This window comes from Camelus ferus, chromosome 3, assembly GCF_009834535.1.
Source record: "Camelus ferus isolate YT-003-E chromosome 3, BCGSAC_Cfer_1.0, whole genome shotgun sequence".
In the NCBI taxonomy this organism is placed as follows: Eukaryota; Metazoa; Chordata; class Mammalia; order Artiodactyla; family Camelidae; genus Camelus; species Camelus ferus.
Window position 1 is genome coordinate 58372463 of NC_045698.1, and position 14130 is coordinate 58386592.

At 35.1% G+C, this 14130-nt stretch overlaps 1 protein-coding gene across 1 annotated transcript in view; it reads left to right on the forward strand.

Moving 5' to 3' along the window:
• Positions 1–14130, forward strand: part of RASA1 (RAS p21 protein activator 1) — a 96859-nt gene that overhangs the window by 34012 nt on the left and 48717 nt on the right. Inside the window, exons 2-3 of the mRNA XM_006187957.3 lie at positions 12831–12983; positions 13973–14108. Coding sequence (XP_006188019.3) covers positions 12831–12983; positions 13973–14108 — 289 coding nt within the window. The remainder of the gene's footprint in view (positions 1–12830; positions 12984–13972; positions 14109–14130) is intronic.

Consider the following 14130-nt stretch of genomic DNA (forward strand, 5'->3'; position numbering starts at 1 on the left):
TCTTGAAAAGCAGTTATGTGATCACTTGAGAGCTGAGCTCGCTGTTGCTTTAACACACTATTTTGCTATGCAGAATGACTGTGGTTAGTTGGACTTCAGTATTTGACAGACTTCTTGGTGGGGGAGAACAAAGTGAGCCTCTCACTTTAAGGAAAATAGCTGATGATATTTGATGGCTTTTAAGCAAAATTTGAGCTTTCAAGTAAAAATCAGAATTTTAGAAACTGTTATTCGCAGCTGTAGCATTGAGTTTCTGAAATACTTAACGCTTTTCTGATGATATTTTTTTTTTCTGGGCAAAAATTTATTATGACACTATTAAACTGTTTAACATTTTCTCAAGATACAAGAATTATTTGGATGAAATATTACATACTATAAGCTTTGTATACCTTTATATGCTACACTTATTTACAGACTATATATACATATATATATGTGTATATATAGTTTAACAAATATTTTTGCTTATTTTTTTCTAAAGAGAAAAATGACTTGTGAGGAAGTTTTTCCATGCTGCAAGACAAAGTAGCCTGCTTATATTTAAATTCCTAATATATTTAAAAGAGCAAATTTAATGTTGTAAGTTATAATTTAAAAAATAATAATTCAGACTCTTCTGGAGCTAAGAAAAATGTCAATTGATAAGCATCTCAAAAAATTTTAGGTCAGTATTTCAGTGTACTGTTTATTTGAAATGGTACCAATCCATAAACTACAATATGGATGTTATTCACATGTGCAACTGTAATGGCTAGAATTAGGAACAGACTTGGCATTTCACTAAACCAGAACAAAATTAGAAGTTTTATGCTGAACTCCAGAACAAATCAGTGGTCAGCTCTAAAGGATGTATAGTATACACTTGCAGTACTTTCTATTTCTTGAAGAAAACCCACCAAAGCCAGGGACATACCACTTTTTTGAAGACAGTGCCACTTTTTTTTAAGGTTATGCTATTACCTGGAAAGAATCGTGACACCTATGTTAGTGCCTGCTGACAGCATTTCTGATGGTATTGGAGGTGGTTGTCGGAGATTCCTAAAATCACCCTCAGATTCAGTAATTTTCTAGCTATGAGTAAGCAGAACTCGGCAAAGCTGTTGCCCTCACATCAACAGTGTATTATAGCAAGAGGATACAGATTATAATCAGGGAAGAAAGTGCTGTAGGGCTGAGTTCAGGAGAGACTAGATGCAAGCTTCTAGTTGTGCTCTCCCAGTGGAGTCACACAGTGCTTAATTCTTCCAGCGACGGTGTGGGACAACACATAAGAAGTATTGCCAATCAGGAAAGCTCACGTGAGCTTTGATGGTCAGAATTTTTATTGAAGTTTAGTGATGTAGGGCTGGCGCCCCCTTGCGGCTGATCTTAGTTACTCCATCAGTTTGACTTCAGAGATGGACTAAATCCCCTACCATAAATCGTATTAGTGTAAATTATCCATCATGGCCCAAGGTTCTCAGTAAATAGACGCTCTTACTGGGCAGGATATTTCAAGGGCATAGAGGTTACCTCCTAAGAGCTGGGCAAGGGCCAGATATGCAGTTTAGACAACCCAGGCCTACTTTCCTGTCTAGTGGTGATATAAAGAATGTGATATTTTGACATGCAATTAAACATGTTAACACTTGCAAGATCTATGTAACTCAGTGAACCAATATCACCTTGTGGCTATTGCATGATGTGGCTATTGCATGATGCTACAAAATATGCATGAATAAATGGTACATCAGTGGATTTTAATAGCAGAGCATAAAACATTTTAGATGTGGTTAGATTCTACATTTTATCTAACTTTTAAGTAACTACATTAGGTAACACTCAACCAAAACAATATACAGTGACTGATTGAATTCAGAAACATATATGGGAATCCAGCTGTCTTCTATTAAGTTAGCTATTAAAGAGTATATAAGAATGTAAAATAATTCTGCTCTTTTCACTACATGTTTTTGGGAAATTATGGTTACTTTTACATAAAGAATGTTTTCTATATTGGAAATAGTAACTCTATTATGTATTAATTTAAAATTAATTAGTAGACATTTAGAATGTCCTCAGTTTTAATTTCTATTACTGTTAATGTTGATAGATACAACCTACATAAACACATTCTTTGGGGTCCAGTCATTTTTTAGATATGTCGAAGTACCTAGAGACCAAAAAAAACTGGTCTAGAGGTAATAGAGGAATGAGATGAACGGCTCAACTAAGGGAAAGGTAGGCTTGTAACTGGGATCTCAGCGATAACTGGAGCCAGGGATTGGAATATTCTCATGAATCTTCATTTCCATCTCTTTATCTGTTTGGCCCTGTAACCTTCATTCTTTCTTATTATAGACTGGCTCTTCCATGTATTGGAAAACCTAGGAAACAAATAAACAGAAACCCTTTCTTTGGCCTTGCATCCTGTAACTTTTACCATCAGAAAAAGACTGACTCTCAGTTCCAGTGTGAAAAAAATAATTGGAAAGAAACTTTGACTCTGCTTGGTTCAGCATGGAATGATCGATTTTGACTAGACCACATTCTTCAAAGAAAATGAAAGCCTCCTCAGAAGCCATGTTGTTGGAAGTGAGGGAGAAAGAGTTCCCAGAGGGGGGTGTGCGTGTGAGTGTGAGTTTTCCCTGAGTGGGGAGGGGTTGCTGAACAGGCACCTCCCAAATCAGCATCTTTGAGTGTCAGCCAGTTGTACGGATTGCCAGCATTGGGGGACTTCAGAGTAGGAGATGTTGGGGTGTCCGGGTGAGGGAACTAGTGTTTCTACTCAATTTTTCTACTGAGAAAATTGATGTGACTACAAGGCATTATATGCTTGATGATTTTTAGATTTAAAACACCACATTGGGCAGAGTGGGTTTTAGATAATTCCTTTGGGGAGGTGGAATTTGGGCTCTGCCTGGAGGCCTAGTGTCCCCTAGGGGGAAGAGTGATAAAAGATCTCTAGGATAGAGTGGGTGGACAGTATGGGTTGAGGAATAGCTTGAATGGGAGAATGCAAGGCATTTAGCTAGATAGGTGGATTCCAGTAAGGGATTATGACTTCAGAATCTCAGTGTAGGCAGGAATTTTTGACAAATTTATTCTTCTTAGCCTCCCGCCCGTCAATGCCTACTGTGTTCAAAGCATTGTACCAAGTGCTAGGGTAGAGAATTGTGAAGATGACTTATATGTCCCCCGTATCCTCAAGTACTTTTCAGCCTAATGGAGAAAATGAATGTGAAAATGACTATATTACAGAAATGATAAATATCAGAAAAGGGTATATAATAAATAAGCTAGGAACATGATAGAAGAAAATTAATTATGACCAGAGGACAAAGTAGATGGCATCTGAGGTAGGCATAGAAGAATGACGTGGATAGGCAAAGGGCTGGCAGTAAGGACATTTCAGATGAAGGAATAGCATGATCAAGGGGATGGTGGCTTGAAAGTGTGTGCTTGGTATGTTTGGGAAGTGGCAAGCAGTCCTGTGAAGATTGGCAAAGTCATAAGAATTACTGAATGCCATGTCAGTAGTTTGGATTTTATTCTATAAGCAATGGGACTGTTTGTTTTTGAGTTGTGATTCAGGCATAGCTGTTTTGGGAGGCATTATTACAGGTGTATAAGGAAATGCAAGAGCAGTGAAGCTCAAAGACCTCATGCAGAACTACTACAGGGTGTGGTGAGGAGGGATACTGACAGACAGTGGGAAAGGAAGTGGTTAGATAGATGAAAGGGTATTGAGAAGTAGGAATTGTTAAGGCTCTTTGACTGGATATGTAGGACACAGAATAGAGGAATAAGTCAGAGATACTGTTGTGAGAGAGGTTTCCAATAGGTTTAACCATATGTAATTTTTTTAACCTTAAAAAAACAGCAATATATGGTTCTACCTAATAGCTTGGATGAGTTGATTGATGTGTGACATATGTAAGGATGAGAAACAGGAGAGAAAGAGGAGGAGGAGCGTGGGAGGAATGATGGTGTGGTCATTTTTTGATGTGTTGAGTTTGAGTTATCTGCTGAGATACTCAAATTGAAAGGGTCCGGCAGCTGTTGGAAATGCAGGTTGTCAGTTATGGCTGGCTGGAGAGTTAGGAATGATTTATGTTGATTAATACTCTATGTCATGAAACCAGATGAGTATGATGGACGTGTGACCTAGATTATACAAATGATAATCCTCTTGTTTTGGAGATGCTGAACAAAATCTTCTTGGAGGGGAGGATATAGCTCAAGTGCTAGAGCACATACCTAGCATGCACGAGGTCTTGGGTTCAATCCCTAGTACCTCATCTAAAAAAAAAAATTTAAACAAAATCTTAAATATTACACCTTTTGTTGAGGGCATTATATTTGGGAGCTAGGCAGAGAGAGGTTTCCAAATTGTTTAAAATATTGAGTTTTATATTAAAATGGATATGTTCTAAGAAAAATGGATATATTCTGATTTTCATAATCGCTGTTCATAAATATGTACAGAATTATGTGGAAGCTCTTATTAATGGCTAACAGGCAAAAACTTCCTTTTTAAAAGATCTTGTGCTTTTAAAGAAGTAGCTATCTTCTGGGGTTTTCAGAATGTCCCAGTCTGTGTGAGTACAGAGTACTGTTTGATACCTCATGTTAGAATGCTGATGTAAGAGAGGGTTGAACAACTGTTGGTGTTATATTTTATGTATTTAAGTAGTAGCATTTGAGAACAAGTCTTTTTTTTCCATTGTTTTTAATCTGTTAGTAATCAAGCAAATTAAATATTTCCCAGCAATTATTGTTATTCATCTTGCTTAAGAAACAATGTTGATGTAAAGTAGAATACACCATAGGTAAAAATAAACCTAATTTTAAAAAATGAGTATGCAGCCTGCTCCTTTGACTTCTGTTAGTGAAAGTGATTCTATTAGTGAAACTAGTGAATCAAATTTCTTTGACTTCTTACATAATTTGTTACTCAGAGTGTAAATTTAAAGCAAATATAAGAAATAATTATGAGCTTGTGCCTTGGCTCCCCTGCTTTTAACAAATGCCTTGGAAGGTCTTGTTGTTCTGGCCATGGTATTTGGAGAACAGTTCTTTCTTTGGACAGTTACTTTGGTTATCTTAACAAGGGCCTCTGGTTTCATAATGTACTTGGAGAAATAAAAGAAGAGCTGTGGGAAAAATAATCAGCTTGACAGAAGCCAATGAAGAGCTTATTCTGATTTCTAGGTAAGCAGCAGACAGTTAAATTTGACAATCACAAACATACTTCAAAACCTAAACCTCTTTTTCTTTTTATCTTTTTCCTCTAAGTTCTTCACCTCTCTCCCTCAAAGGTAGGTTGGTGCCTTTTGTGTTGGCCTTTGAGTGCCAAGTTGAATAGTTTATACATCATTTGGTAATGGGGAGCCATTTGTAGACTTTTCTGAGTTCCTAGAGTAAAGTGATTAAGCCTATGGTTTAGTAAGAATCTGTTCTGAAGATGAGTCTTTCTACAGTTGTAAGAAGGGTTGAAATAGTAGGAGAGGAAAAGAGGGCCTGGGCTAGAGTAATTGGTGAGGAAATGGAAAATAACAGAGTTTCCAGTGGTGTTGCAGATGCAATATGCAAGTTGGCAGTAGTGTTATGGCTAGAGAGATAGGAAGGAATCAATGTTGCTTTTGAAGTTTGAGTCTGAACTCTAGGAAAGATGCTCCTGCCATTAACAGTATAGAGTAGTAAAGAGGAAGGAGGGGTGTGTGTGTGTGCGCGCGCGTACATGCGCAGGGTTGGTTGCTGATATTTTAGATTTGGCTGTAATGACCTTAAAGTGAAGATTCTTAGCAGGTACTTGTTAAATTTGGCCTGAAGCTTAGGAGGAAAGCCAGATTTAGAGAAGAATTTGGTACTCATCCTCAGAAGTTATCGTTTGAGCTAGAGAGGTACTGATATTTCCATGAATGAGAGTAGAGAAATAGAAATTTCTGAGGAAAAAACCGTAGGAAATACCTTAATTTTAGGATGACCTGTGGCTAAATTGCATAATCTTTCCACCTCATTAAAACAGATGTTATATAGGAAAAACACCTTGAGAAAACATAGGAAATCTATGTCTAAAACAGTGCCTAAACATAGTAGGTGCTTAAAAAATATTTGTTGACAGAATAAATATGATTTGTTTGGGATATAAAGGACTTAGAGGAGAGGATAATGGGCATATTGTAGAGAACTCTAAGCGTTATGTTATAACACCTACTCCCCCCGCCCCTCATTGGGTTATTGCTCAGTGCAGAAGAGTGGATAGATCTGAGAATATTCTGAACTTTTAAAATGTTCTTTAAGATAGATTTCTCTTTGAGGTACTGAAAGAAGTTCAGCAAGTCAGGTTATCAGTTTAATCTAATTCAGAGGGTATATTCTTTGTTTTACCTGCTAAGAATTAGACTTGTAAAGTATATTTTGAAAGTTTAAAGTATTTTCATATTACCGTATCTGTATGTAAACTTTTTTTTTTGCCTTTGTCTTTACTTTTTCCCTCTGCCTGTGACAGTCTTTCTCACCTTCTCAGTACTTTGCTTTCTCTGAATTACTTGCTATTCATCTCTTAGGTTTCCGTTTAGCCATCAGTTTTTTCAGGAAGTGTATAGTAAAATGCTAAGACTGATGTTTTCCATATGCCCCCACATTCTAGTACTTGCTGTACCTGATTGCAGGTGCCTGTTTTGTCTGTATTCTCCACTAGACCGTAACTTCTATGTTATGGTGTTCTCTGGTGTTAACTTGTTTCCTACCAGTGTAGCACAATGCTTGGCACATAGTTTGTTGGAGATGGACTAGATAAGAGGCCATGCTAGACTGAAGTTTGCTTTCAAACTTTAGATTCAGTGTTTTAAAGGTATATCTTAAAATACAGGTTAAGGAATATTTTAATTGCAATAGGTAGCCACTGAATCACCATACTTTCCAAAGTTTTAGATTGAACATTTTGTGAAATTAAAAAAACAGTTTCTTAAGTAGAAAAACTACCCTTCAGGGTAGTTAGTTTATAACCATGTTGGAGTAATGCATTGAACCAGATGATCACAAGTCATTTCCTTGCCCGGTTTTCATGCACTTAGGTACTGTTATGACACTGTAATTGTTGAAGTTCTAAGAGAAACTCAACTGTAAGAATTGGTAGTTCTTGAGAAATGAAATTACACAGATATCCGAGATGGAGGATGTAAGGTAGGAACTGATGCTAGCCTCCTCCTAGTAAGTATTGTGCTTTTGCTTTCGTTGTTGTTTTGTTTTTTGTTTTAATAAATGTGTTTGATTAGTGCATAACATTTTTGGAGAGGGTGTGGCTTTTTCTACCCTTCATTATCTGTGTTCCAGGATGATGGGAGTCAAGGTTAGTGAGTGTGAGACTGTCTTGGTTGAGTGCACTTCAGTATAAACTTTTGGTTGTATGTGCATTGTGTTGTTGGTCCCACCTTGTGTATATTTCTGTTTCAGTAAATTGAATTTTTGGATGAATAGGCATGCAATGGTGCTGTTTCTTTACAAATACTCCCACAGAACTAAAACCTCCTTTGGACCCTATAAATATGTTACCTGTGGCAAAAGGAAATAGTTTCTGCTCTTGCCTTGAGCTAATGTGATCTGAGATATATAACTAAATACATAGACACACACACGCTTGTTATTTGCCTGAACACAAATGTACTCAAATGTCTAACATACGCATGAACATTTCTTCTCAAGTTTAATTAATACAGTTGGTGTAAGGGGTACTACATCTATTTTGCTTATTCTAGTGGTTGTTCAGGTGAATTTACTTGTGACCAAATTTTAGTCTGTCTACAAGTGATGAAAAAAAAAAGACTGAATAAAATCAGTATAAGATATCTTTTCTTTACTTCCCCCTTCACTTTGAAAAGTCAACTTATTTTTCTTAACTACCAGCTCAGGCTGTACAACTATAGGAACTATGTTTGTTAAAAGGAAATATGGGGATTTTAGGAGATTTATAGTAGTTTGAGCATATGTCTTTATGTCTTACTAGCCTGAGATAACCAATTTAATTTCAGAAAGAACAGCATATATGAGAAAACCTGATTAACGTCTTTGAGAGTCACAGAAGAACTTGAGAAGTTTGTAGTATGATCAGGGATACAGCGTTCCGAGTGATTAAGGTGACAAGAGATTTTTTGGCAAGTAGATTTGCGCACATGTTTCTCTGTAAGAACTTTGGTGCCTGTCAGTGACATAACCAGGAGGAAGAGCATAGTGGAAAGTAAAAGTGATCTGCTGGGAACTTCAGTGTAGTTTCCCTTTTGGACCAAGTTTGCTGATGGTAGCGCTATTTTCATTGTTTTCTGCTACAGTAGACAGTTTCCATTTAGGATTGTCAAGTTAGTTGTAAATAATTGTGTAGTTTGAATTAAGTGACTGTCTATATTCACACCAGCTTGTGTTCTCGTATGAACTTCTGTATTATTCTACCTGATTAGGAAAGACTAAAAAGCACAAAGGCCCCTCCAAGGCCCCTTAAATATACTACACCAGTATACAACGTGTTCATAAAAACATTCATGTGATTCCAAATTTAAAGGTGAAATGATTCCTGAAACGTGCGCAATTTGTCTCTTTTACTGTTGACTTATTTAATGTACAGTTTCATCTTGGATGTTATATTTTAGATAAACTGATTGTGTAGTGTCTGAGAAAATGAAATCAAGGGACCCCACTGCTGCCTGTAAGATTTCTCAGCAAAAGCTGAGGAAAAAATGTATTTACTTTTTAAATGTCATGCTGTTTCTTTCCCCCATCTTCCTTAGAGAGAGAGAGGGAGAAGGAGAGGGAGAGGGAGACAGAGGGAAAGAGAGAGAGAGAGACAGAGCAAGACAGGGATAACTTCCTTCTAAATAGGGAAACAGATACTTTATTATTAAAGTGTTATTTTAGGCAAATTTAAGTCACAGTATCTCAAATGCATACTGTTCTTGCCATCCCGCAAAAGCATAATCCCACATTGGGGAAAGGATGGAGCTACATGCGGGTTTCCTTCTAGAATTGCCAGGAGAAATGAAAGAATTTCTAGCTTACGAATTCTTTGGTGCCTCCAACCTCAATTAATAGTATGACCTGTAACATTCAAAACAGAGGTTTTGGGAGAAGAAATTCCCTCTTAAAATCAATGTCTTAGCAGAAACAAAGATTGGTTTCTCCTGTTCTCGTCCCAAAATTAGAAGGAAGGTAAACAAGACTGGAAAGCAGGAAGACAGTTGAGGCTTAGGTCATCCACAAAGTAATTATCCATTATGCAACAGTATAAAATTTGAGATTTTTGTTGATGAAGTTGAATTAATCAGTTCTGTAGTCTTTTATGTGTATGTGTGTATGTAATTTGTAAGTGTATGATTTTGTATTCATTCATAATAATATCTCATCAGCCTTCTATGAGGTAGGTACTGTTACTCTGTGCCTTTTTGTCAATGAGGAGACTTGGGCTCATAGATTAAGAAGTTAGCCCTGTTTGTACAGCCAGAGCTGGGATTCAGACACAGGCAGGGCCCTCGGGCCTGTACTCTTAAACACTGTACTGTGTATAGCCTGTGTAGTGCTTTTTCATTTTACAGTTTTCTTTGAAGGAGTTTAGGACAAATATTTAACTTATTTTGAGGTTGAGATGGAGATTATTTCTCCCTGTTTTACAAGTGACGGTAATGAGGTACCCAGTGTAGAGACTTGGCCATGATTGTGGGGGGAGGTTTCTGATAAGTCCTAGTCTCGTGAGTCTGCTTCACTCTTTGGAAGAGCTTGTGAGGTGTGTGCATGTAGCCATCCTTCTTCGAGCTCTGTCAGCCTAAATTGTTTTCATACTCTTTTCAGAGGTAGATAGCAACCTTCAAAGATCAGAACTATTACTGTGGACATTGAAGAAGAGATTTTTTCTCTTTCCTTTGCATTGGCAGGGAGGAGTCAAACTGAACTTCTAAAGTCTTTCAATATTGTGTTTTTAGATTCAACACTTCTTTCATTCACCAGATACTTTTTAGATTAACATTACTATGTACCAGGTACAGTCTGTGAATTATAATTGCCACATATATGAGCAGAATAAAAAATTTAACAAAAGTGATGGAGTTCATAGATACTCAGTAATCTCACTTTACACTCAGAATATCCTTTCTCCTGTAGGACCCTTCACTTATTCTGTGTTCTTTTGAAGTGTTCCAGATTCCAGTTGCATTTTTTGTTTTTCTTTAAATATTTATTTAAATAGTTATCAGAAAAATTATCTTTAAAGAGAGATAATAAGGCTTTGACTGTAAAGACTTAGAGAAATAGTAGGCATGATTAAATACATGTTTTCTTTCATTTTATTGAAATGATGCTAATGATGTTAAATTGAGTCTTTTAGACAAATATCCACTGGGAAAATGTCTCCTTGGGGAGCGTTGTATCTTTGGTCTGAGGGTATGTTTTGAGAAGTCGTACTCCTTGTTATTTTTTATATAAAATGAATGATAACTACAAATTTCAGAAAGTTAAAGTAGAGAGCATTTTCTTGGCTGCTAGGTTAAACAGAATATATAATGATTCTCCATGAGAAATCACTGCCTTAGGGATGCTGACACTAACCCTACATATTTTTTACCAAAAAAAAAATCTTAGGTTAAGGAGAAGTTGAGAGGCATTGAGTAAAGGAGACCTAAGGACTAGTGCTCAGTGGATATGAAGTATTTGAATCAAATCATATCACATTAGATTTGTGGCTTATTTATAAAATATTTGTTTTAGCTGCTTATCATGATTCTATAAAGCAGTTTTTAATTTATTTTTTATCTAGTATAATTGATTTTTTGATTTTCAGGTTTTTAAATGGGATAAAGACTGCATGTTTAATTGTGCTTTTATGCTTTGGTAGTAGTTTTAATAAATCTGTGCAGATACATTTAAAATCTTCTTGTTAATGTGATTGACCTTGATAATTTGAAGTTAACAAAGAGAATTCAAGAAATTCTGAATTTTGATTAAGACCATTCAATTTTTTTCCTAGAACAGACACTTGTAACAATGGAATGTTTTAACACTTTTTGAGGATCACACTCAATTTTGTATGTGTTCATAAACCAATTGTTGGATAATTTAATTTCAGTTTATAGTAATAATCAGGATTGACATGTTTTGCCTAATGAGTTCAAAACTTACAAACTTTTGGCATAAAGGGAATTACTAATATTCAGGAAACAAAGTTGTTTATTTAGATTTATGTCTCTGTATACCTCTGTTTTAATGCCAGAATCTTACAGAACTACATAGATGTAAAAACTAAAAATCACAAATATAAAAGTTTTTAGTCAGGTTTTTATTATATATTAGTAATTGTGTAATGCATCATTCACCTCTGTGTGCATCATTTCACGGTGAGTTTACAAATGGAGATTTTTTGCATAAAACACAACAGAAATTTAACAAATATCAAGTACACAAAAATAAGTACTTTTTAAAAATTGCCCTTAATTTTTCCTTTGTTCAGTGTGCAAATCTGCTCTGTGGGATAGCTCCACTACTTTGAGGTATTAAGGAATATGCCAATTTCACAATGGTTGAACTGGTACTAAAATTTTAGAGGAATGCTATGTTCATTGTTCATTCCTTTCTTCCTCTAATACTAATGGTTTACAATTACGTTTTTCCTATTAAGTTATGACCAAGCTCCATGATTGTTTTTCATTATTTTGCTTCTGTCTTATACACAGACTTTCAAGTAAGTGGGTTGGTTTTTATAAGAAAATTAAAAATAATTCTTTTGAGTTTTTTTTTTTTTAAATAAACTAAGGAATCAAATAGTAAGCTTTCATTACAGCAAGCTTACAAAAATAGTGATGGTAGCATAATAGTTTTGACTGTTAACTTATGGCTAGATATTAAGTATGTCACTGTAATATGAATGTTTATTTTCCTCTGAATGTTTCAAGTTAGACTACTTGTACTAAAGCATAAGTTTGGATGACTAATATAGTAAAAGTGTACAAATATTTCATAACAATTACATTGTAGATTTGTTACCATGACAATGTGATAATTCCAATCTGTTTCTAAGCATGCTCCAGATTATATCAATCCGTAAGGCTTTTATAGGCATAGATTGGTGGCATGGATGATGCTAGAGTTATAGCCAAGATATTGCCAGTGATTTAAACAGATCGTCAGGTGGTATGGTAGGTAGAAGAAAGTTAAATTGAGAGCAAGAAAGTTAAGGGGACAGAGGTGTGTATTTCCCACATGTTTGTTAAATAAACTTGAAGAGTTGAGTTCAAATGTGTGGTTATGATTAAGAGTGTCTTAAGACAAAAGGGAGTAATCAGCTTCATGTTGAAATAGGAAATTAGAACAGTAATCCTTAGTGTTATTCCATTTCCTACTTTAGGGCACAAACCTAAAATGGAATAAAGTTTTATTTTCTCCCAAGTACTATGTGCCTGTTATATTACATCTTGGTTCCTTATATAGAGAGAGGTAATAAATTGTTTGTTTCCATTTGTCTGTCTTAATCCTATTTTTCTAAGTAAGGATTTGATTGTAATAAGTGATTGTCTCTTGAGCAGATAGACAATCCTGAAGGTAGAGAGATGGGCAGAAATAGAAGAGGTGTATATGTGAGGTGATTAGGCCTGACATAGAACAAAATAAAAAACGAGTTAAAGGATTATTTTTGAGAGACTGAGAAATTGAAAACAGTTGAGTTAAAATTGGAATGACTGGTTCAGAGTAGAATGTAAATGTTTAAGTTACATGTAGGTATTTAAAACCTCTAGTAGTATGTTTTTCAACTACCAGTAGTAATTTTATGGTTGCTATTTTTATTCTAATCTGTTAATTTTTTTCCTTAGGTGGTATCATGGAAAACTTGATAGAACTATAGCAGAAGAACGGCTCAGGCAGGCAGGGAAGTCCGGCAGTTACCTTATAAGAGAAAGTGATCGGAGGCCAGGGTCCTTTGTACTTTCATTTCTTAGCCAGACAAATGTTGTCAACCATTTTAGGTAAGTCTATTCTTATTATGAGGCTTTATTATATAGCTTTCTTCCTGTAGTATTCATAAATATGCCTGCTTTAGTGACATTTAAATAATGGAGAAAGAAGTATGTTTTCAGTTAAATGATTTAATCAGTGATTTTGAATTTATTATTATTGAATGCTTACATTTTTGTTTGAAAACAGTATTGTTATTGGACCTTTTGTGCTAATCCTTAATGTAATTATTACTTTTAAAGTATAAAGAATTAAAAAGAAACGTTGGTAAAGTGGAAATAAAGGAAATAAATACGTTTAGACCACAAAGTAACAGAAAATACAGAAACAGTGTTTTAAGAGTCAAGGTGTTTGCCCTTTAATTCGTTTTAGCTTCACTGTTCTGAAACTCTTTGCAGACTCATTTCAGTTAAACAGACATGTAGATTTTTCAAGTGCAAAGTCTGTATGTATAAATATGTGTACATATAGTATTGTATTTGATTTCATTTTTATGGGAGACATTAAAAAAATCATCTAGTGCCTATAATGTTAACTGATAAAGTGTAATACTCTTGATTTTTAGATTTTAAAATAGGCTTTAAGAGTATTACAACGTGTGTGGAATGTGAAATTATTATATTCTGTATAAATATTTCAAGAGATCTGTAAGTTACTTTTAGCCAAAGAAAACTTACTAAAATTGCTATTTTGTCTTAAATATGGAAAGTAAGAAGAGGTATTTGAGGATGGATTTACAAATATTTTAATGAATTGTGTAATTGAGGTTTATAAGTCAGATATGTATCTCATATCAAATGTATACATATAGCTTTTTGAAAGAAGTAATCTCAAGTAATTTACATATGGTGAAGGTAGTAATAAGTGGTGTTTTAATATAGGGACACAGATAAAGGAAAAGAATATGAAAATTAGAGATTTATAGTTTCTACAGGGCTTGGTCTTCAAAACTGGCTGTAAAGGTTTTTGTTATACTGTATTTTTTTTCCTGTACAAACAGGATTATTGCTATGTGTGGAGATTACTACATTGGTGGAAGACGTTTTTCTTCTCTGTCAGACCTAATAGGTTATTACAGTCATGTTTCCTGTTTGCTTAAAGGAGAAAAATTGCTTTATCCAGTTGCACCGCCAGAGGCAAGTAAAACTTGAATAAAAT